Below are 19,310 nucleotides of genomic sequence, written 5' to 3'. Positions count from 1 at the left end.
AGAGAGAGAGAGATTACATTACATAATTTAAAGAGTACAGCAACTACTACTGATTCTCATGATGAGAATAAGAATTCATTTATTATTAGAAACACAATTTTAAACATAACTATATTTGCATAGCCCATTTCAACAACAAGCCAATAAGTGCTTTACATCAACAACCATGAACAGCAACAAAAATAGAAATAGAATTATGCAAAATCAAAACAAGAAAAGACAAAAAATTTAACAGCAAAATAAGTAAATTCAATATAAGAGATGCTATTGCTTTGTCTAAAGCAAACTGAAAGGTCTCCAGCCATCATTTAGAAGAACTCAGCTTGGGAGGCATTCTGCATGTTTCTGGGAGTTTGCTCCGAATATTTACTGAATGAAAACTGAAATCTTCATGTTTCGTTGAGTGAAACAAATCCAGTGGAAAGACCTGAGAACTGGACTGATGGGGTTGAGTTTTTACTATCTTTGTAAGGTCTACAATAGTCTGTATTTCTTCCTTCTAGACCAAATCACACAACCTCACTTGTTAACTCAATTTGGTTTTTTTTACATTGAATGAGAACATTTATTAGATTATTAGAATTAAACAGTAGGCCTACGACAATAACCAACACAATGACACATCATCTGAAGTTCTTATGTTCCAGTTTGACACACACACACACACACACACACACACACACACACACACACACACACACACACACACACACACACACACACACACACACACACACACACACACACACACACACACACACACACACACACACAAAGTGGATATGGTTCAGTAACAGCCTTACATCTTCTCGTTTTAATGCAATGGCAAATCATTATAGTATAGAGTCCTGCAAATATTAGATAAACATTTGTCAAAAAACTCAACATGTTCGCCATCAAAGACCAAGAGAAGCACAAAGTATACAACACTGTGACAGACATTGTGTAGTATTACTGTAATCCACAAGTCCTTGTTGCCTCAATGTGTAACGCAATATCAAAAGTGATTTATCAAAGCAAGAATCTCTGTTTTGACTTTGAGAAACTGTTACAGCAGTTACTTGTAAGCATGTATCATTACTTCTTAGATATTCAAAGTATTCAGGCTAATATGGTTTAATCATTTCAAATAATCCAGAGTGATGTTACCTCAAAAGAAAAAAATGTCCCTGTCATTAACATGAACTAAGCCACAGAGTTTTATCTCGACCTTGTTTGGTCAGGTTTTCCGGTGCTCCAGCTGATCTGGAGTTGAACTCGGAGCTATGGTTTTGTTGTGGTTGAAGTGTGAACTGGGACCAAGCCCCTCTTACTCATCATCCACCAATGGCCGAAAGTATGTAAATTCTGGGAGGCATGGCAACATGTGGAAACAGGAAGTTGTGATGATGTCATTCTGTGTTTTGAGCTCTTCTCCAGTGTGGATGTGAATCACCGCGCTGTGTTTTAAGTGGAGATAAGGGATGTTTTACAGCGCATGTACGTGCCCTAGATGAGTGCACAGTCACACTGCACTGTGTATGACGGCAGCCAGGAAGTCTCTGGCTGGTGCCCTAGAGAAGAGACAATGCCACAAGGATTACAACTACCTCCATAACTCAGGGGCTCTACCGGCCATTACCATCTGGCATCTTCAACCTCGGCGCGACTTTTAACAGCCAGTCTGGGAGCTTTGTAGAGCTGTCTCCTAAGGGCCTGATGTCACACTGTCTTTCAAAATATGGTGTTTCTGGTCAAAAGTTGAACAAACCTACTGACCTCAATCTCCACATCGAACTCACTTTGATTACAAAACACATCTGGCAAAGCCACCAAACTGCTCACATGATACCAGCTTATGTGGAATACGTCACTCATTTAAATTTAGAAACAAATTAATAATAACAAACACACTTTGGAATTGATTTAATTATACAAATGTAATGTCACAGTTTAAAGCACAATTACATGCAATGTTTTCACATGTAGATTAACTTTGGATCAGACAAGTCGTGCATGTGTGAGCCCTGCTTTTAATCTAATTTTGAGGTCTGAAACCCGGGAGCTCATTACACTCATGTTGTCCATGCTATCTTGCGGGGATTGAACCGAATCTTTGCCAGCATTTATGGGTTAAGATAAAGTTTCAGGGCTCAGGTGATGGTTAATTGAATTCAGGGGTCAGTATAAGAGCTAGGATGACATTCTCAACCATTTTGAATTTGAGAGGCACTTGGAGGGTACAGAGCAATATGAAATCGTACTTGTTGAACAAATACAGATTCATGTGGTTTTGCCGACCTCTATTTGACCTGCAGGCTACTATTAAGTTCACTGGCTGCCGGCTCCAAGGTGCCTCTAGGCTATGCCTGGGTGAGGGAGTGCATTATGTCCGAGTATTCATCCATCCATCTTCTATGCCTAGTTTATCCAAGATAGGTTATCAGGACGCTGGAATCTGTTTTTGCTGATTGTAAGCACAGAGCAGGAACTAGTCAGAGCCAACGTAGAGTTGCATTTGCTTTCACACACCCCAGTAGCAGGGGACAATTTACGGTGACCAAATAAATGTCATTGGATTGGGGAGAACATGCAAACTGCAAACTTTTCCGTGGGTCTTCTGTGACAAAAGAGAGTACAAACCACCACCACCTGTCTTTTATTTTGATGAGTTTGCACTGCATAATGAGTGTCAACTGTGATTGAATATTTGTCATCACACATGTTTTAAAGAAGCTACTATTCACAAAATTAAAATGCCATCGTGTGCCACCCGCAAACCTCCATTAAGATGAGTTCACACACAGTGAACCCTTCCGGCATCCTTTCTTGTCTCCTTCACTTTTCACAACACATGCTACCACTTCCCATTTGTGCAATGCTGCTGGGGAGCTGCGTCATTATCACAGTTCTGATACACCATGTGTGTGTAATGAGTGTGTTTATGTGTGTTTCTTCATGTTTTGGGTGTAAGAGAGAACACCTGTGTTGAGCTGATGAAGTCACTGAGTTTCTACAGTGTACATGTGTGAATGACTGCACACTGGTGATGTCATGAGCTTCGTTCAAGAGTATTTTCTTATGATGATTGTTGCAGCAGCAGCAAATCGTTGAGTATTTTCAGTGTAATGTATGGTATTTTGACTCACGCGGATGGAAAGCAGTTGGAAAAAGAAAAAGTGTGCTCCCAGGGTCTTGGTCTGTTTGTTGAAGTCTCTGGCTGGTGGTTTATGACAGACCATTTTAACGCTCGATTAACAGGTCCAACACAGGCCAGCCGGCCCTGGTTAGCCAACCTCAGTGATTTAAGGACATTCTCCTCTCTCTGGGAGCCTCAGACATACACATAGCGACATAGTTCTCCCTTCGCCACTGAGCCGTTATTGGGTAACATTAATCTATGAACTTTATGGGTGTAATAGATTCTGTGGTCGGTGGGTTATGAAAGATTTCTTTCAATTATATATTGATACACAGCTCTGTCATGGGTTTAATTTAAAGCCATAGCAAGTTGAAGTGCTGATTTAAAACAATAAAATGTTTTTCTTAACAGCCCCCATGAAATCATGGTTAAATAGGAAATAAGCAAAGCCTAAAACTATTAATAATTTAATTTAGTGCACCATTTTAATTGTTTCGATAACAATACTTGCAGATTAGAAAAAAAAACTTGCCTGATATTTAAAAATGTCAAAAGAGCTATGGGTTTTCCACCCTACGGATTCCACCAGCTGTTAATAATATCTTATGATGTGGAAAATTACCACCTTGTGTAAGACAAAGCATGTGAAGCATGAAAGTTATGGGGATATAATGTAGGTCAAACTCTGTAAGACGGGATCATCCTTCCACACTTTGAAAAGTCATAATCCGTATGATTCATTTCATTGCATTAATATAATCTAAATTGTGAAAACTAAATTACAATGCAAGGAAAGTATTTCATTTCCATACACATGTTACAATACAAAATGATAGGGTGATGTAGGGCAGGGACGTTCATTAAGACGGAAGATGACCCCACTTCACATCTGAGCTTCCTTTCAACTTCCAGGCTGCACATGCTTTGTCTGACACTTGGTGGTCATTTTTGGTTGAACACCAGACTTTCTTATGTTTTTTTAACATTATAATATTTTATAGTTAAAAGCTATTTTGATCCATATAGGCGAGATGTGGCATGTAATGTTGGCTAGGTGTATTCATTATCTGGCAAATCATTTTAAATAGTGTTCAACTGCTTTAATATCACACTTATGGCTTTGCCTCAAGGTTTATTTTAGAAAATATGTTAGTTTACTTTACAGATACAATAAAATTCCACTCAAAGTATATGTTGTTTTGTTTTTTTAATTATCAATACTTTTACTTTCTATTTATATGTTATGTGATTATTTTTTTTAGACTAAAAGGAAAGCAATCATACATGAGAAAACATCCCCATGATCAGTACTCTCCGATTTAGACCATTGTATGAATTAGTAATTCAATTAAATTTGATTTCTTAAGCACCAAACACAACACAGTCATCACATGTCTACAGAACTGGGCACAGAGGTGGAGACTTTCTGCAGAACCAGACCTTTCTATTGTTCCAGTTGGGGTTGGGATCAAAATTAGAGAGGATAGGACAGACAGACAGATTGTGGAGTAGGGAATCAAACCCTGGTTTGGGAAGGGGGTGACACAAGTATTATACTCGTAGTATGGAATATGATACACTTAGAGAATCAGACTTTCTCTTAAGCTTTTGGAACCCCTACTCTAAAGACAATAATATTTCAGCTTTGATTAGTTTTGTGTTACTTTGTTAGATCTTGTGTGTGTGTGTGTGTGTGTGTGTGTGTGTGTGTGTGTGTGTGTGTGTGTGTGTGTGTGTGTGTGTGTGTGTGTGTGTGTGTGTGTGTGTGTGTGTGTGTGTCCATTACAATTCAAAGTCAGAGTGAGCTTTATTGTCAATTCTTCTGTACATACAAGGGGCAGAGTGGAATTGGAAATTCCTCGAGTTGTAGACATATATCACCCAAATTAAAGAAAAAATGAAAATAGAGACAATGTAATCAAGTCATAGTGCAACAAGAATTTACATATGGAACTTTAAGCTGCAATATATTCTTAAAAATAAAAAAAACCTTTACAATTGTATTAAATCTTCTTTTTTTTTACATGAGCACGTGGCACAGCATTTTATTTCATGTTTAATCTAAAATTTGAAATACTTGTGTTGAACTGCCACCTGATGCTTGGTGGATTTAATAAAGAGAAGAGTTGATAGAATTTGTCGTGTGTCAGACCCTGGAGCCCCCCCTCCGGTCCCGGTCCCGGGTCCCGGTAGGTTTCTGATCCCAACAGGTAGGCAGGTCGTGACGTACTCTCCACCCTCCCCCTCCCCCTCCGTCACGCCTGCCTCCCAGCTGCGTCCGCCGCTGTCCTGTCTGGCCGCCCCCGGTGCTCCGCTGCTCCGCGCTCTGCCCCGCTCCCACCCCGGACCCGAAGCCTCTTGCCTCCTCGTTCACCGCCCCGGCTCCCGGACCTTTCCTTCCCCGGTGTCTCTCCTCCACCTCCCCCCCCTCTCTCCTTCCTCCTGCATCCCCTTCTCCCGGTGAATGCACCAGCGCCGCGAACATGACGGGCATCGCCGCCGCTTCTTTCTTCTCCAATTCCTGCAGGTTCGGCGGCTGCGGTCTCCAGTTCGAGTCTCTGGCCGAACTCATCGTCCACATCGAGGACAATCACATCGGTGAGTGTGGCCGGAGGGCAGCCGGAGCTCGGCGGCTAGCTGGCGGTGGCTAACCCCCGGAGCTAGCTAGCTAACGGCGGGTCGGCGCTGCGGTGCGCTCCGCTATTCCTGCCGCGGCTCGGCGGAGTGCGCCTCCCTCCCTCCCCCCACCCCCCTCCGCCGCCGCTTAAACCCGAATTAACCCGACTGAACGCCTCTTTTCTTGGCGTCGCGAACCCGCCCGGGCTCGTTCCGCATGACAGTCAGCTCCGCGGCTCACTCGAGGGCCGCGGAGGTCTCCTGGGTGTACCTAGCATCCCGGGCGAGCGGGCAGCGGTTCCCCGGCTAGCTGCTGCTGCTGCTGCTGCTGCAGCTGCTGGAGAGTCTGTTTACGTTCCCAGGCCTGATGCAGCGCAGCCGCCGCTACTGCATCCAGGCGTCACCCCCTCTGCTCCTCCGACACTTCATCCGCACAAACAAACCCCTGCAGACCCATAGATCGTCTTAAACAAACTTTAACTTGTTGCATCGTTTGTAAGACGTGAATCTGACTCCTGTGATAACTGCATTCATGCATGTGTGGATACTCACTAAGTTCATGCAGTCCTCAGATGTTATGTATTACTGCAATTTATTTTAAATTGCTTTTTTAGAAATGATCTTGCATACATGAACTTTACATGCAGTACCTGGATGTAATTATTTTTTGAGGGGGGGGGGGGCAAAAACAAAATAAAGTAGTCTGATTCATTAAGTGGTGAGGGACACTCCAACTGTTATGACCTATGGGGTGTAATCATTATTTGTGGCGTGTATCCATCCTCATGAGGCTGTTGTGAGGGGGTAAAATGGATGCTCCATTGAGCCAGTCTCCATGGCAACTGGCAGTCTCTGACCGGGTTGGGGGCCAGTATGTTGGCTGAGTTATTGCACACCTGCTGTCTCGCTAACAAAGACCATGGCCATGCAACCAGCTGTGGCGAGGGCATCAGACACCATGTTACATCACACTAGAGACAGAAGTCAAGTGAAGGTGTTTTTTTGTTTTGTTTGTTTGTTTGTTTTAAGGTAAAGACGAAAAAGTGGATCAGCATGGCTTTAGGTAGTTTATACTTTATGCACATGCTCTGTGAATCTACCTACAGGGTGGATGGACCATACACTGTATATTTTAGAATCTGTCAACAAATTAGTGATTAAAACATGATGCAGTGATTTATATTTCTTTCTCAATCCCTCAAGCCAAGCGTCACAGACACTAATTTATCCCCCATGCAGCTTTTTACCTTGACCTCTCACCCCAAGTGTCAGCAGAGCAGAATGGGCGTTTACCAGGAGGAGCCTCTGAATTAATGAGTCGCCCCTCTGCTGGCTTGATACCCCTGCTGGTCTTCAGTGAAGTCAAGATCACATGCAATGTAATCGATAGTGCTTGCAGATCTGTTACTGCAGGGATAAGTGTGACAGATGGGAGGGATTGAGGTGAGAGGATGAGGAGCGCTTTATAGGCTTTGATTCCCCTTTAGGTTTTGAAGAAGTGCAGTGGTGCGTGATCAATAATCAATCCAACGGTGAGCTCATTTGATCCTTCTGTCTTCTCTACTATGGTTGTCAGATTAGCTGTGTGAGGCGTTGTAGATAGCCGAGCGCCCTCTCTGTGGTTACAGATCCAAGAAACCCCCCCCCCCAAAAAAAAAATCCGGCAGTAACTGGACATCGGTTCATCTGAAGGTGAAAGAAAGCTTGTGCTTCGTGTTGCAAGATGTGGTAAAAGTGAGTCAGATTGACTCATGGCTGGGTTTATGAATCTGCTCAGGCAACTTACATTTAATTCTTGCTGTAGACTGTGCTGCCCTCTGGTGGTAGGGCAACTTATGTGCTTCCTAGTCCTAAAAGAAATGCCCTCCAATGTATTTTCCTGCCTGTGATTCAGACCCGTATTTAATACCGTTTTCTCAACATGCGTGTTATTTAGACTCTTGCTTTTACTAACACAACACACAGTAACCAGATGAGCCCACCCCGATGCCTTCCGTGAGAAAACTTCCTAACATGTGGGTCTTGAGCGCTGACCTCATCCTTGAAGAGAGGGTAGCAGCCCTCCAATGACATACCCGCACTGTTTAGATTACAGCTTGAATGCAAGAGGAAGCGAGTTAGCGTTTAGTGTTGGGCTGTTGTGCGACGGGTCTAGGTAAGGTCCAAGGAATGCAGTGATGTCAGGGCGCCTCTGCATGCGTGCACGGCAGCGGCGTGGTGGGTTTTCACCTGTGCAAGCACATACCTGCCTTTGTCCCCAGTGAAAACAAGCCGCCAAACAAATGGGTGGGTGGGTTGGGGGGGGGGGGGGGGCTCAGATAGATATTAAGAGTGAGATTAGAAAGAGAAGCTTGTGAAAGCAGAATATTGGTGGGCGCAAAGGGGGAATCCCAAACATGTCAGCTTTGTTTGGAAAGAATTAACTTGGGATTTTATCCAAATGAATGTGGTTTAATTTCAGGGATAAAAGGTAGATGAGTCGTCATGGCAACACCGTGTTGGAAAAAATAAAGATCTGCTAAAGCATGATGATAATTATTCTGCTGTAGCTCATAAAGATGCTATAATCACACTAAAGAGTGGCACTTTGAGTATTTTGAGTTAAAGGCAGTTGACCTAAGAAAACATTTTATATTCTAAACACATACTGATGCACTGATTGAGTTTAAACCAGAGATGGGCAACTTTGAAGCATACATTACACTCTCACTGCCAAAAAGGAAATATGTATTGAATATTAAACAACGTGCATGCATTTTATGTTTTTCCTTGAAGTAAATACAGTAAAACTAGTTCATATGTGCTTAAAGTGTCCACCTGCAAAACCAACAACTTATAAAATTTTGGAAACTTGCTTCAAAGACAGGAACAAATGCTTGTTTGGCCAATAGGCCACCAGTTAAAATTTCGTGAGTTCAATATAAATGTTATATATGTAACTATTGTGACCAAGCTGTGGAGTAGTAGTTAGTGAGATTAGAGTCGGGGTTAGGCCTGGGGGCATTTAGCATGTTCTTCCTGTATGGGTTTTCTCCAGGTACAATATGCAATTCATCAGCTTTATTTGAGACTTGACATTGCTTCTTCTATATATAGGATGATATATTTAGCATGGCCCCAGCTACCAGATTGTTTCCCATACCAATTTCACTTTTACAAGATGTGTTGTGTGGCAACCAGTAATCTATTAATAGCCAACCACGTAATAATTTGTAAATGATCTGGTAGAATATTTAAAAAGAATCACAACCATACTCATGAGTGATAATACTGCATTCTGTGTATGTTTGATGAATTGATATAAGCCACTATTTCCGATAAACAAACTGCCCAAAGATTATTTTACGTCCAAGGAAAGGCTGTCCTATTGATGAGTTGTTGCATTAATAACTGAAATTTTAATACATTTTTTCAAATGTATTTCATAGGGACGTCCCAATCGGATTGGTGGATATCTGATCGGGGACGATATTAGCGATTTGTGATTGATTGGGTCTTGGTAAATCCAGCTGATCACCTTGCTGATCTTTTTTTTTACATCAGTTGCTGTCCACTGAGCTCCGTTTGTGACCTGCCTGAAAGCATAGAGTGGAATAATCAATTTTTTTGTTGTGACTGAAAAAAGTTAAAATAAATACTGATGTCATTCTGAGAAGAATATTGATAAAAGTGAATTTTACAATAATTCTAGCTGTGCAAAACTTCTTCCAGTGAAGCTTTTAGCTTTAGACAACTTAGTTGCAGCTATAATGTACTATAAGTATATTTGCAATATAGCAATCTAAGTATCGTTATCAGCCGATACTCAAATCTGAAAAATCTGATCGGTATCGGGTGTGTGATCGGGACATTTCTACTATTTCAATAATGGAATAACTTGTAAAATTATTGGTTAAAGGTTATTCTGCTATTGGCCAAAATACTTTTGGAAACTACTGGCAAGGTATGACATTGTTTTCTTATCATTTCTAAATTGTCTCGTCACTGGCAGGTGTTGTGTTATTGTCCTTTATTACATTATTTGGTTGCTCCATGGTGCACGTGTGCTTATGCGTTTCATGTGTAAGACTTGAGTTCACCATAAAACCTAAATGATCTGTCCGGGTGTTGCAGAGCAATTACTGGACTGGCATCCCAAACTGGAGACTGTGTCCCCCTCTCGTTTCACCCTACTCATAGGTCCAATAACCACAGACACACACACACACACACACACACACACACACACACACACACACACACACACACACACACACACACACACACACACACACACAGCCTCTAGGAAGTTGCAGGGCCCGAGCGCCCCGCCAAGCACTGGGAAGCGTAATTACAGAGAAGTTTGCCTTTACCCCAGTTGAATCCCCCTCCCCGCGCTCCTCCTCCTCTCTTCTCCCTCTCATCCGGCTGCCTGCTGCTCTAGAAACACGTTAAAATGCTCTCTATGGCTTAATTAGCGGGCTGCAAAACAAGCCATGCATTCTTGGCCTGGTTTCAACACATACACACCTAAAGAAACCCATACACAGACCCCTTTACACACGTGTGAGCGCATGTGCGTTCAGCAGGGGGCAGCAGTGGGCCGCTGATGAGAGATGGATGTAATGAGTCAAGTAGCTGTTGATTGTGTGCAGGATTGTTAATTAGGGAGTTTTTTTTTTTTTTTCGCAGACATCTTGAGTCAGTGAGCTGCTTCGGGCTTGCATACCACGTGTCCTGAAGTGGGGGACGCACTTAGATGCACAGTAGCCCGCTAAATCCATGCAGTATAAATCTGAAATGGGAATGAAATGAGTTGCCGTGTGCCCGTGCAGGCCCTTTTCCTGATCAGCAGCCTGGTATGAGCTTCCTGTCTTGCTAGGTGAGCGGAAGTCGTAAAAGCAGCGAACATTTACTGCGGCTCTCGCTCGCCGCACCTGGCTCGCCGGACTCCGACCAACACCCAACCCCCTCCAATACACACACACACATACACACACTTACCTCATCCACAATCCGCTGTTTCTTGCACATCACAAGTTAATAACTTCCTTTTTTTTTTTTTTTTTTTCCTCTGCCGGCATTTTTGCCATTCAGCCATTAAACTGCCCTCAGCTGGTTTGTTTTCGCACACACTTGATTGACGACTACTTAGAAGCTGACTTCAGTGTCTGGACCAGTGCAAACTAGTGTTTTTCAGGTCTTACAAATGAATGGACCCTACTCGGGTCTCTGCAGCTCTTCAATATTATACAGTGACTTGATGCCGGTGAGAAGGAGCAGAGGGACATCAGATTGTAGCATCAAGCAGGGCGGCGATACATGGTGGGACCTTGGTGGTCTCAGACGAAACGCAAGCAATCAAAATATCCTTGATTGTGGCTGGAGATCTGTGGTCTTATATCGTACTGTGAGAGGAGGTCACGGACTGCTGTTGTCACAATCGAGTGACTATTGACAGCTTAAAGTAATATTATGATGACGTGAAAAAGAAAGTCATTTCAGCTTCTAATAATTTGTGAAAATGCAGCCAAAAGTCATCCAAGCCTGAATCCCTTCCACGGCCTCTTATCTGCTTTTATACCATGATTTTCCCCGGTTGCACTTGTGGTTGACATAGATGATTTACAGAATAATTGTTTTCGCATAATGAACTACGTTTGAGCAATTATCACCTCCAATTCAATGGAGGGCGACATTGTGCCGTCAAACTTCCTGTCATACCCGATTTTCTGGAATCCACCTTGTTCGGTGTCGCGGGTGATCAACCTTAGTCTGCAGGAGCGTTAAGGCATGAGTGAGCGGTTAATTTTCCTGAGGGGCCTCCCCGAACAGCAGCACGCATGTCAAACTCAGTTTTGCTCAATATTTATACATCTCTTATTAACAAAAACAGGCTTCAATAAGCTACTGCTCCAACCGTACAAAGTTCTTCCTTTTTTTCTCTGTTTTGTTTGGAAAGCAGCACTAAAGTTGTAATTGTTCAACACAGTAGTTTATTAAGGAGAGGTTTCCCAAACAGAAGGACTAATCTGGCAACAGATCTTCAAATTTGGCAACAGGTGGGCATGTTTATTTAAGCTTGGTTATCCCAACTTTAGTTTGCTCACATATCAGTCAGGCATGAATGACACAACAAGGCACGTCATGGGAAATGGGAAACTTATTGAGTTGTTGTTTATTTCACAAACTAGTTAACTTACCACTGAGGTTAACCACTCGGTTCACTAAATGCGCCGTTCGCTTTTCATTCTTCACTAATTCGCTCACGTGTGACGACTGGAGTCAGTGTGTCCTCTACTGGATACATAACATCAGGAAAACACTGTAGTCTATTTCCAGCATTTTCTTAGTTAAAAATAGGTGTGAACATCGGCGTCAATTGGCCAACTTTTGGCCCATTACTGATCATTCTCTAATCACTATAATTGGCTGGCCGATTAATCAGTCAGGCCAGAAAAACAAGGAATTATTGTCGTTTCCATTTTGGTGATATCCACATTTACACGTTTTCTTTGGGCAAGTGACCATATCTGATATGTAACTGTTTTCACCTGTTGGGTAGAACAAACCTGCCTCTCTACGGTCTCTGAACCCAGCTCATGTTCTCCATTAGTGGGTCAACAATCCAATGCTTGGTGAATTCTGCTTCACAGTGATACATTGGCAATGCTTCCTCTCAGTGAGAGCGCAATGTGATCATAAAAACTAGGCCTGAACAAAAGTATGTGCACATAAAACTGCTGCAACGGTGTCAGTATTTTAAAATATATGTCTTATGCTGCTTGCTTGTATTTCAGAGACTTTTTTGCAGATTATACATCATAAGGACATCAGTGGCACTGTAATGTAGTAGACAAGCTTTTATTGAAATCCACATTAGAGTATTTTGAGTCAGTGATGATCAGTTGTCTGTGATTTTGGTTAATTTATTGCCATTCAACAGAATCTATTATTTATAAGAGGCAGATAAGCTGTCAACACTATTTTGCCACTGGGGCTGAAATGTTTATTGTCCAAGTATTGCAACAGATAAGGGGTTGGAATGTTGCCATGCCTTGTCAGAACTGTGTGTTTGTGCTTCACCCGGTGCTCTGGACTCTACATCAGAACAGCAGGTCGGATTATTAAAGCTTTGCTGTAAAAAGACTTCCAAAGACCACCTCTGTGGACCACCTCACATGAGAGCGTTTGTGTGCCAGCCCATGTTTGTAGATGCATACTCAGGCTGTCCTTTTCTTCCCCTTAGGTTAGGCTTTTGAGCGAAGTGCTTTGAAAAGTCACATGTGAGTGACTCTGGTTCCTCCTGAAGCAGAAGGTCGTAGAAGCAGTTGTTTTCTTATTTGCTGCTTTTTCCCCTCAGTGTTTCTGCGCACCGTGGGAAGTCTGCATTCTTTTTTAATTATGAGGTGTGAAAGCTCAAAAACCAACGAGGAGGCCAACACACACACACACACACACACACACACACACACACACACACACACACACACACACACACACACACACACACACACACACACACACACTGTGGTGAATTGTTGCCCAGGAATGAATCAACCCTCCAATCTAGATTGTAATCCATCCTTCAAGCGTCACATGTGCTGCTGTAGTCATGTTGACGTGTTCACACTCTCTCACACAGACGCAGATGTCCCAGCATAAGTCTAAGCACACACACTTTCATGCACTTCTCTCTGATTGTTCCCCTCGTTGAACACTTGGTGGCACTGGTAGTTCACAGATGCGCCCCCACCCGCAGTGTTTTCATGCACACTTGCTCCTGTTTTCCAGGGGGTGGGAGGTGGGACTTTGAAGTTAACACTGTTTCCCTCGGGCAGTGGAAGTTGCCTACTGTAGTGTTACTGACTTTAGCAAGTCAACTGGAAAAAGCGCGTGTGTGCGCCTTGACTAATACACTGTGTACATTCATCACAGCCTCCATGTTGCGCCCTCACTCTCAGACTAATTTCACTTTCGCCACATTCACAGACTCTGGCAGCAATGGTTAAACAGCCTTGGGTCAGTTTGGGAAGGAAAGGAATCGGTTGTAAATAAGAGGGGGCCCGATGCCGGCGTCATAACGTGTCACTTATGAAAGCATCTGAAGTGTATCTGCGGGGTGAAGCATATCATGAAGCAACACAGAGAGCCCAGTGTGAGAAACATCCAGCAATGTATCAAGGCTGTCTGGCAAGAAGAAAACAGCCATGAGTCTTAGTATGAGTCAGCGGCATACTAAGGGCATTCACACAGCATTTTCCCTCCTCGAGGAGCCGTGACTAGTCTGAATGTCTCTCTCTCTCTTTTCTCCCTCATTCTCTCTCCCTCTCTCTCTCTCTCAGACACAGATCCGCGGGTCTTGGAGAAGCAGGAGCAACAGCAGCCCACTTATCTGGCCCTAAGCTACATCAACAGGTACTCACACATTTATTGACACGGTGACAAGTGTCCACCCATCCATAGAGGGCAGCGTTGATCCATCAGTGAAAGCCTGCGTTGGCTTACGTGTGTGTACATGTGGCTTGCGGAGAGCATCCCAAATGACTGATGTCTTCCCATAGACACAGCATCGACTCATCCACAGCCCAGCACACAAAAACCACACAAGACAGTGGTGGCTCCCGACTCGCCGCGCTGCGAACGGTGCAGCCAGAGGCGTCGATCGCAGAGTTACGACATGAGTGTGTTATTTGTGTGGCGAACCGATGTGTCACATCCCACTTAATGTACCATTAAATCCCTACATTGAATAAAAGATAATGATGAAACGGAGAAGGGAAGAAAGACGGAGGTTTGTTTTGTGTGATTGTTATTCACGTGGTAAGGTTGTAAATGTCAAGTGTATTTTAAATACATATAATGATGGTGTATTTATAATCAGCAGTTCACTTAAGGATTTTGTGCCTGCCAAAGTTTTCCTGAATGTCGACAAAACGGCTACAATAATTATGAAAGTTGAATTCCACTCAGTCATGAGTAATACATTATTTTCTGTATTATGAACCTACATATCTGTCTCACCAATAAGGTATGTGTTTATGCATCTGCTTATCCTCTAGATTAAAATAACTATCATTTCCTGCAGAATTATCTCACCAGTGATTGAAGAACAGCCAAAACTCATCAAATAAATGTACTGAAACATCCAAATAAACTAGGTGTGAGAAAAACCCTCATCAAATGTGTGCTAATTAGCAGTTTTCGCGATGTGGGACTAGGTAATTTTATATAGCCCTGAACTGGTCACAAAAAAAAAGGTGAATTTATCCCTTTTATTCTTGTAATCTGTCATGAATCCCTCTCGTTTCTTCAATTGATAGAACGTAACTTCAGGTGTTTGATCAAATTGTGGGAGCTGGGGAAGGTTTATTGATAAATTAAACACCATGCAGATGTGGATCAGAGGATCAGCTGGTTGTTGAAGGGAAGCTGTGTTGCAGAAAGACCAAAATGTGTTTGGGGTTATTTCTCCACACGCCTCAGCCTGCAAATAAAAGTAAAATGATGCCACAGCTATTTAAAACACGGAATGACCACACCTCTTGCATGGCGGCAGGTTCATGACGGACGCGGCACGCCGGGAGCAGGAGACCATGAAGAAGAAGGCCACACCCAAGCTGTCCCTGTCCATCACAGGCGGAGTGTCCAGGAACAGCACGGCCACGCCTCCCCGCCACACCAGCGGTAACCTGACGCCTCCCGTCACGCCCCCCATCACCCCTTCCTCCTCATTCCGCAGCAGCACACCTACAGGTATGACAGGTGTGTGTGTGTGTGTGTGTGTGTGTGTGTGTGTGTGTGTGTGTGTGTGTGTGTGTGTGTGTGTGTGTGTGTGTGTGTGTGTGTGTGTGTGTGTGTGTGTGTGTGTGTGTGTGTGTGTGTGTGTGTGTGTGTGTGTGTGTGTGTTGAAACATGCTTTGAAAGGGGGGGAAAAAAAGATGGATTGCATAAACATGTAGAGGAAACGGAGGTGCTGAATGTGACTGATGCTAATTAACCCCTCTGGCTGTGCTCGAGGTGGGGGAGGGGAAATAAGCTTACAGTTATGATTGCGCCATCATGGGCACCAAGCAGCAAATGAAGATATTTGTAATGCAAATGGTATGCAGGTTATTTCAGAGCAGGAGAAGCACAAAGTGGAAAAATGACTTGAAACTACCTGCCTGAAAAGCTCGAGCCAGCTCGCACTTCATTCAGTCATGCAACTGAGAAGAAACCGCACGTTTGGGAACCCCAAATTATTAAATGTTGAGGAAAATCTGCTGCAAAAGTGTGTGTGTGTGTGTGTGTGTGTGTGTGTGTGTGTGTGTGTGTGTGTGTGTGTGTGTGTGTGTGTGTGTGTGTGTGTGTGTGTGTGTGTGTGTGTGTGTGTGTGTGTGTGTGTGTGTTTGGTGGCTCCTGCAGTGAACAGGCCAGTCAACACTCTGCTAATTACATAGCAGCTGTCACGCTGTGTGTTCACATGGGGCCGTGTGTTGCACAGCCCAGAAGCAGATGTCCAATTCCAGCCCAAATGGTTCCAAACGTAGTGTTAGGTCTGAGCTTACACACACACACTCTCTTTCAACATGTGCCAGGGTGCCATCCATTTCCTCATGCTGAGGTGCAGCATTTCCTGTGAGATGGTGGGGGGTCAGTGGGCCTTCGTGTGTGTGTGTGTGTGTGTGTGTGTGTGTTTGGAAGTTTTAGTTATGTGGTATGTGGCAGAGTGTGCACGAGCATGTTAGTGGAAAATGTTCTGCTCTGAGTAAAGCTCCTTTTCCAGGCTGAGCAATGGGGATCACTCCCCCTTAATGATCTCTTTCTCAGTGCCAATCCCCATGTTTTGACTCACAGGCTCAGTCAGACACACATACACATGCACACCACTTGTGTTTTGTCTGCTTCCAGTGACATGTGGGCTGCTAATTCATTACAGAAAAAAAGAAAAAGACAAAATCCTGAGAAAAGTATAAATAAAGAAGCCACATATCATTTGCTGTTTGGTAAATTCCAAAGGCATGACGTCCTTTTGGGTATATCCTCATCAATATTTCATCTGCAGTGACAAGTGTATGTTTTGTTCTGTGTGGCACCATCTTGCCTTCAGGCAGTGAGTATGATGAGGAGGAGGTAGACTATGAGGAGTCGGACAGCGATGAGTCGTGGACCACAGAAAGCGCCATCAGCTCCGAGTCCATCCTGAGCTCCATGTGCATGAACGGAGGAGAGGAGAAGCCGTTCGCCTGCCCCGTCCCCGGGTGTAAGAAGAGATACAAGGTAAGGCTACACCGGGGAACGGAAAGGTCACGTCCAGTCAGTGCAGCCAAAGAACATGAGGCTTCATATTGGAGGAAGTCCACACTAGAGCTTTTGTTTGGATATCACATGTTTAGACATTTGGTTTTGAAAAAGACCATTGTAAATCCAAAATGTCATGATTAGGAGCTGAGATAAATATATCATGGTGTATTTGCTTTGGTTGATTTTTATCTCGGCCAGGAACAAAGACCTCATTCAGATGATCTGTGAGTGGACAATGTGGGAACGTTGCTCTTTGATACCCTTTGCATTCCAAGGATGGAAAGCTACATTTGGTGTTTGTCTGACGGTTTGACGCAGATCGAACATTGACACCAAAAGCGTCGCTGTGGCTGCTTTTAGAGATTTGATAACATTCAAATGTGTGAACAAAGTGACTCAACGTTGCCATCTACTAAAGAAATACTCCCATGTTTTTCACTCAAAAGTACGAATATTTAGGCTTTTGGTTTGGATATGGAAGCCTGAGTATGCATAGAATCACTGGATATGAATTCCTGCAGCAATGCCATAGTGCCACACACACACACAAACAAAAGTGCTCATTGTAACCCGTCTCCTCTCGTTCATCCCCGAACCCCCCCCCCCAATCAGAATGTGAATGGTATCAAATACCACGCCAAGAACGGCCACCGCACCCAGATCCGCGTGAGGAAGCCGTTCAAGTGCCGCTGCGGCAAGAGCTACAAGACCTCGCAGGGCCTGAGACACCACACCATCAACTTCCACCCGCCCGTCTCCACCGAGATCCTGCGCAAGATTCAAGGCTAGCGGCCGCGGCGATGCCAATCAGCTACCCCAAACACAAGCCCTGACCCCCTTTTTCCTTCTTATCCTACACACTAAAGGATCAAGTGCATGCTTTAATTTTTTTTTTGTATTTTTTTTATTTTATCTTATTTTTTTAATCATTGCATTACGCTTTTTTTTTTTTTTTTTCCTTTTCTATCCATGTTATATCACTTGTATTTTTTGGAAATAGAAAAAGTTATCTTTTTAGTATTATTATTGATGTACATTTGCACATTCGTATATGCTATCACGTTTATTTTTCCTCTATTGTTTGACTCACATAAGGTGCTAACTGTAAAAAAAAACAGAAAGAAAAGACAAAAAAACAAACAAGAAATAAGAGCGAAGAAGCGAAAGAAAACGAAACGAGAAACAGAAAGTGCAACCAAGCCCTGCCTTTTTTTTTTTTTATATATATATTTTTTGTCCTACTTGTGATGTGAGCAGGACGAAGTTGACTTCTGGCGTTGATGTAAGCTCAGTGGTTGATACACTCCCTTTAGCTGCAGAGTCCAGCTGAGCTTATATCTGTGCCTTCGCTGTCACTTCAGGGGCTTTTCTGCACATAAGTTATACTTTAAATAGATATATTGATATATAAACCATAGACAGATATGTATGTGTATATAAAAAAAATCTATAAAAGTATTCATAAGCATATACATATACATGAATAGTTACACTTTATTTTCAAGCTTTATTTTATATATTTTTGTCAGTGTTTTAGATTTAGTGTGTTCTTTTTTATGTATGGGTCAGCATTTCTTTCATTCCTCAACCGCTGCGATGGGCAGCTTCGTCACCTCAGAGGTCAAAGGTGGGACAGCTGGCTGGGTTCCTGGTTCAAAGTCAAGTTCTCCTGAGGCAGTGGGAGCTGACATTCCTATCAGCTTGACACAGTCTGAATCAGTGACGACCCAGGCGATCAATCCATATCGGAAAAACATTTCATCTACCCGCGTCTCGTGTGTTTTCCTCATTCCAGAGTGCCAGAGCTACGAACCGCAGACTTAACTGGGAAAAGCGGTTAAGCCTCATGCTGTATCACATTTGCCAAGACCTCATGGAATTATTTTTTATTTTTTTTTATTTTTTTTTTTCCCCCTCCTTGATAGTTGCCAACAGCTCTCCACTGCCAAACATTGACCATAACATGTGCCTGATGAGGGGGGAGGGGGGAGGGAGAGGGAGGTCGCCACCAAACGTGCAGCAGTGATTTTTCTCGTTTGTGGCGCCTCCGCAATGTGTAGATGAGTGTGTGTACACAATAGAATGTTCTTACATTTTTTTTCTTCACGTCAGGACGTGAGTGATGTGTGGAGGGAGAGGGTGGGCTTTTTTCCAATTGACGGAGATTACCATCTATGTGTCCTTTGTGTGTGTGTGTGTGTGTGTGTGTGTTGTAGACAACAGCATTCCAGTCTATTGTATGTATGTGTGTGTGTGTGTGTGGGGGGGGGGGGGGGGGGTTCAGCAGTGTCCAAATCATCAGCCTAGA

General features: G+C 43.3%; 1 protein-coding gene across 1 annotated transcript; it reads left to right on the top strand.

The window, feature by feature from the left end:
• Positions 1-5,397: 5,397 nt before the first annotated feature.
• Positions 5,398-18,108, top strand: jazf1a (JAZF zinc finger 1a). The gene is made up of 5 exons (XM_080485312.1): positions 5,398-5,719; positions 14,062-14,134; positions 15,276-15,472; positions 16,809-16,978; positions 17,615-18,108. Exons 1-5 carry the CDS (start codon positions 5,605-5,607, stop codon positions 17,789-17,791), a joined length of 732 nt encoding a protein of 243 aa, XP_080341438.1. The 5' UTR covers positions 5,398-5,604; the 3' UTR covers positions 17,792-18,108.
• The last annotated feature ends 1,202 nt before the right edge of the window (positions 18,109-19,310 follow it).

Source organism: Lipophrys pholis (genome assembly GCF_963383615.2).
Source record: "Lipophrys pholis genome assembly, chromosome: 17".
Classification (NCBI taxonomy): Eukaryota; Metazoa; Chordata; class Actinopteri; order Blenniiformes; family Blenniidae; genus Lipophrys; species Lipophrys pholis.
This window is presented reverse-complemented; position numbering and strand designations above follow the sequence as displayed.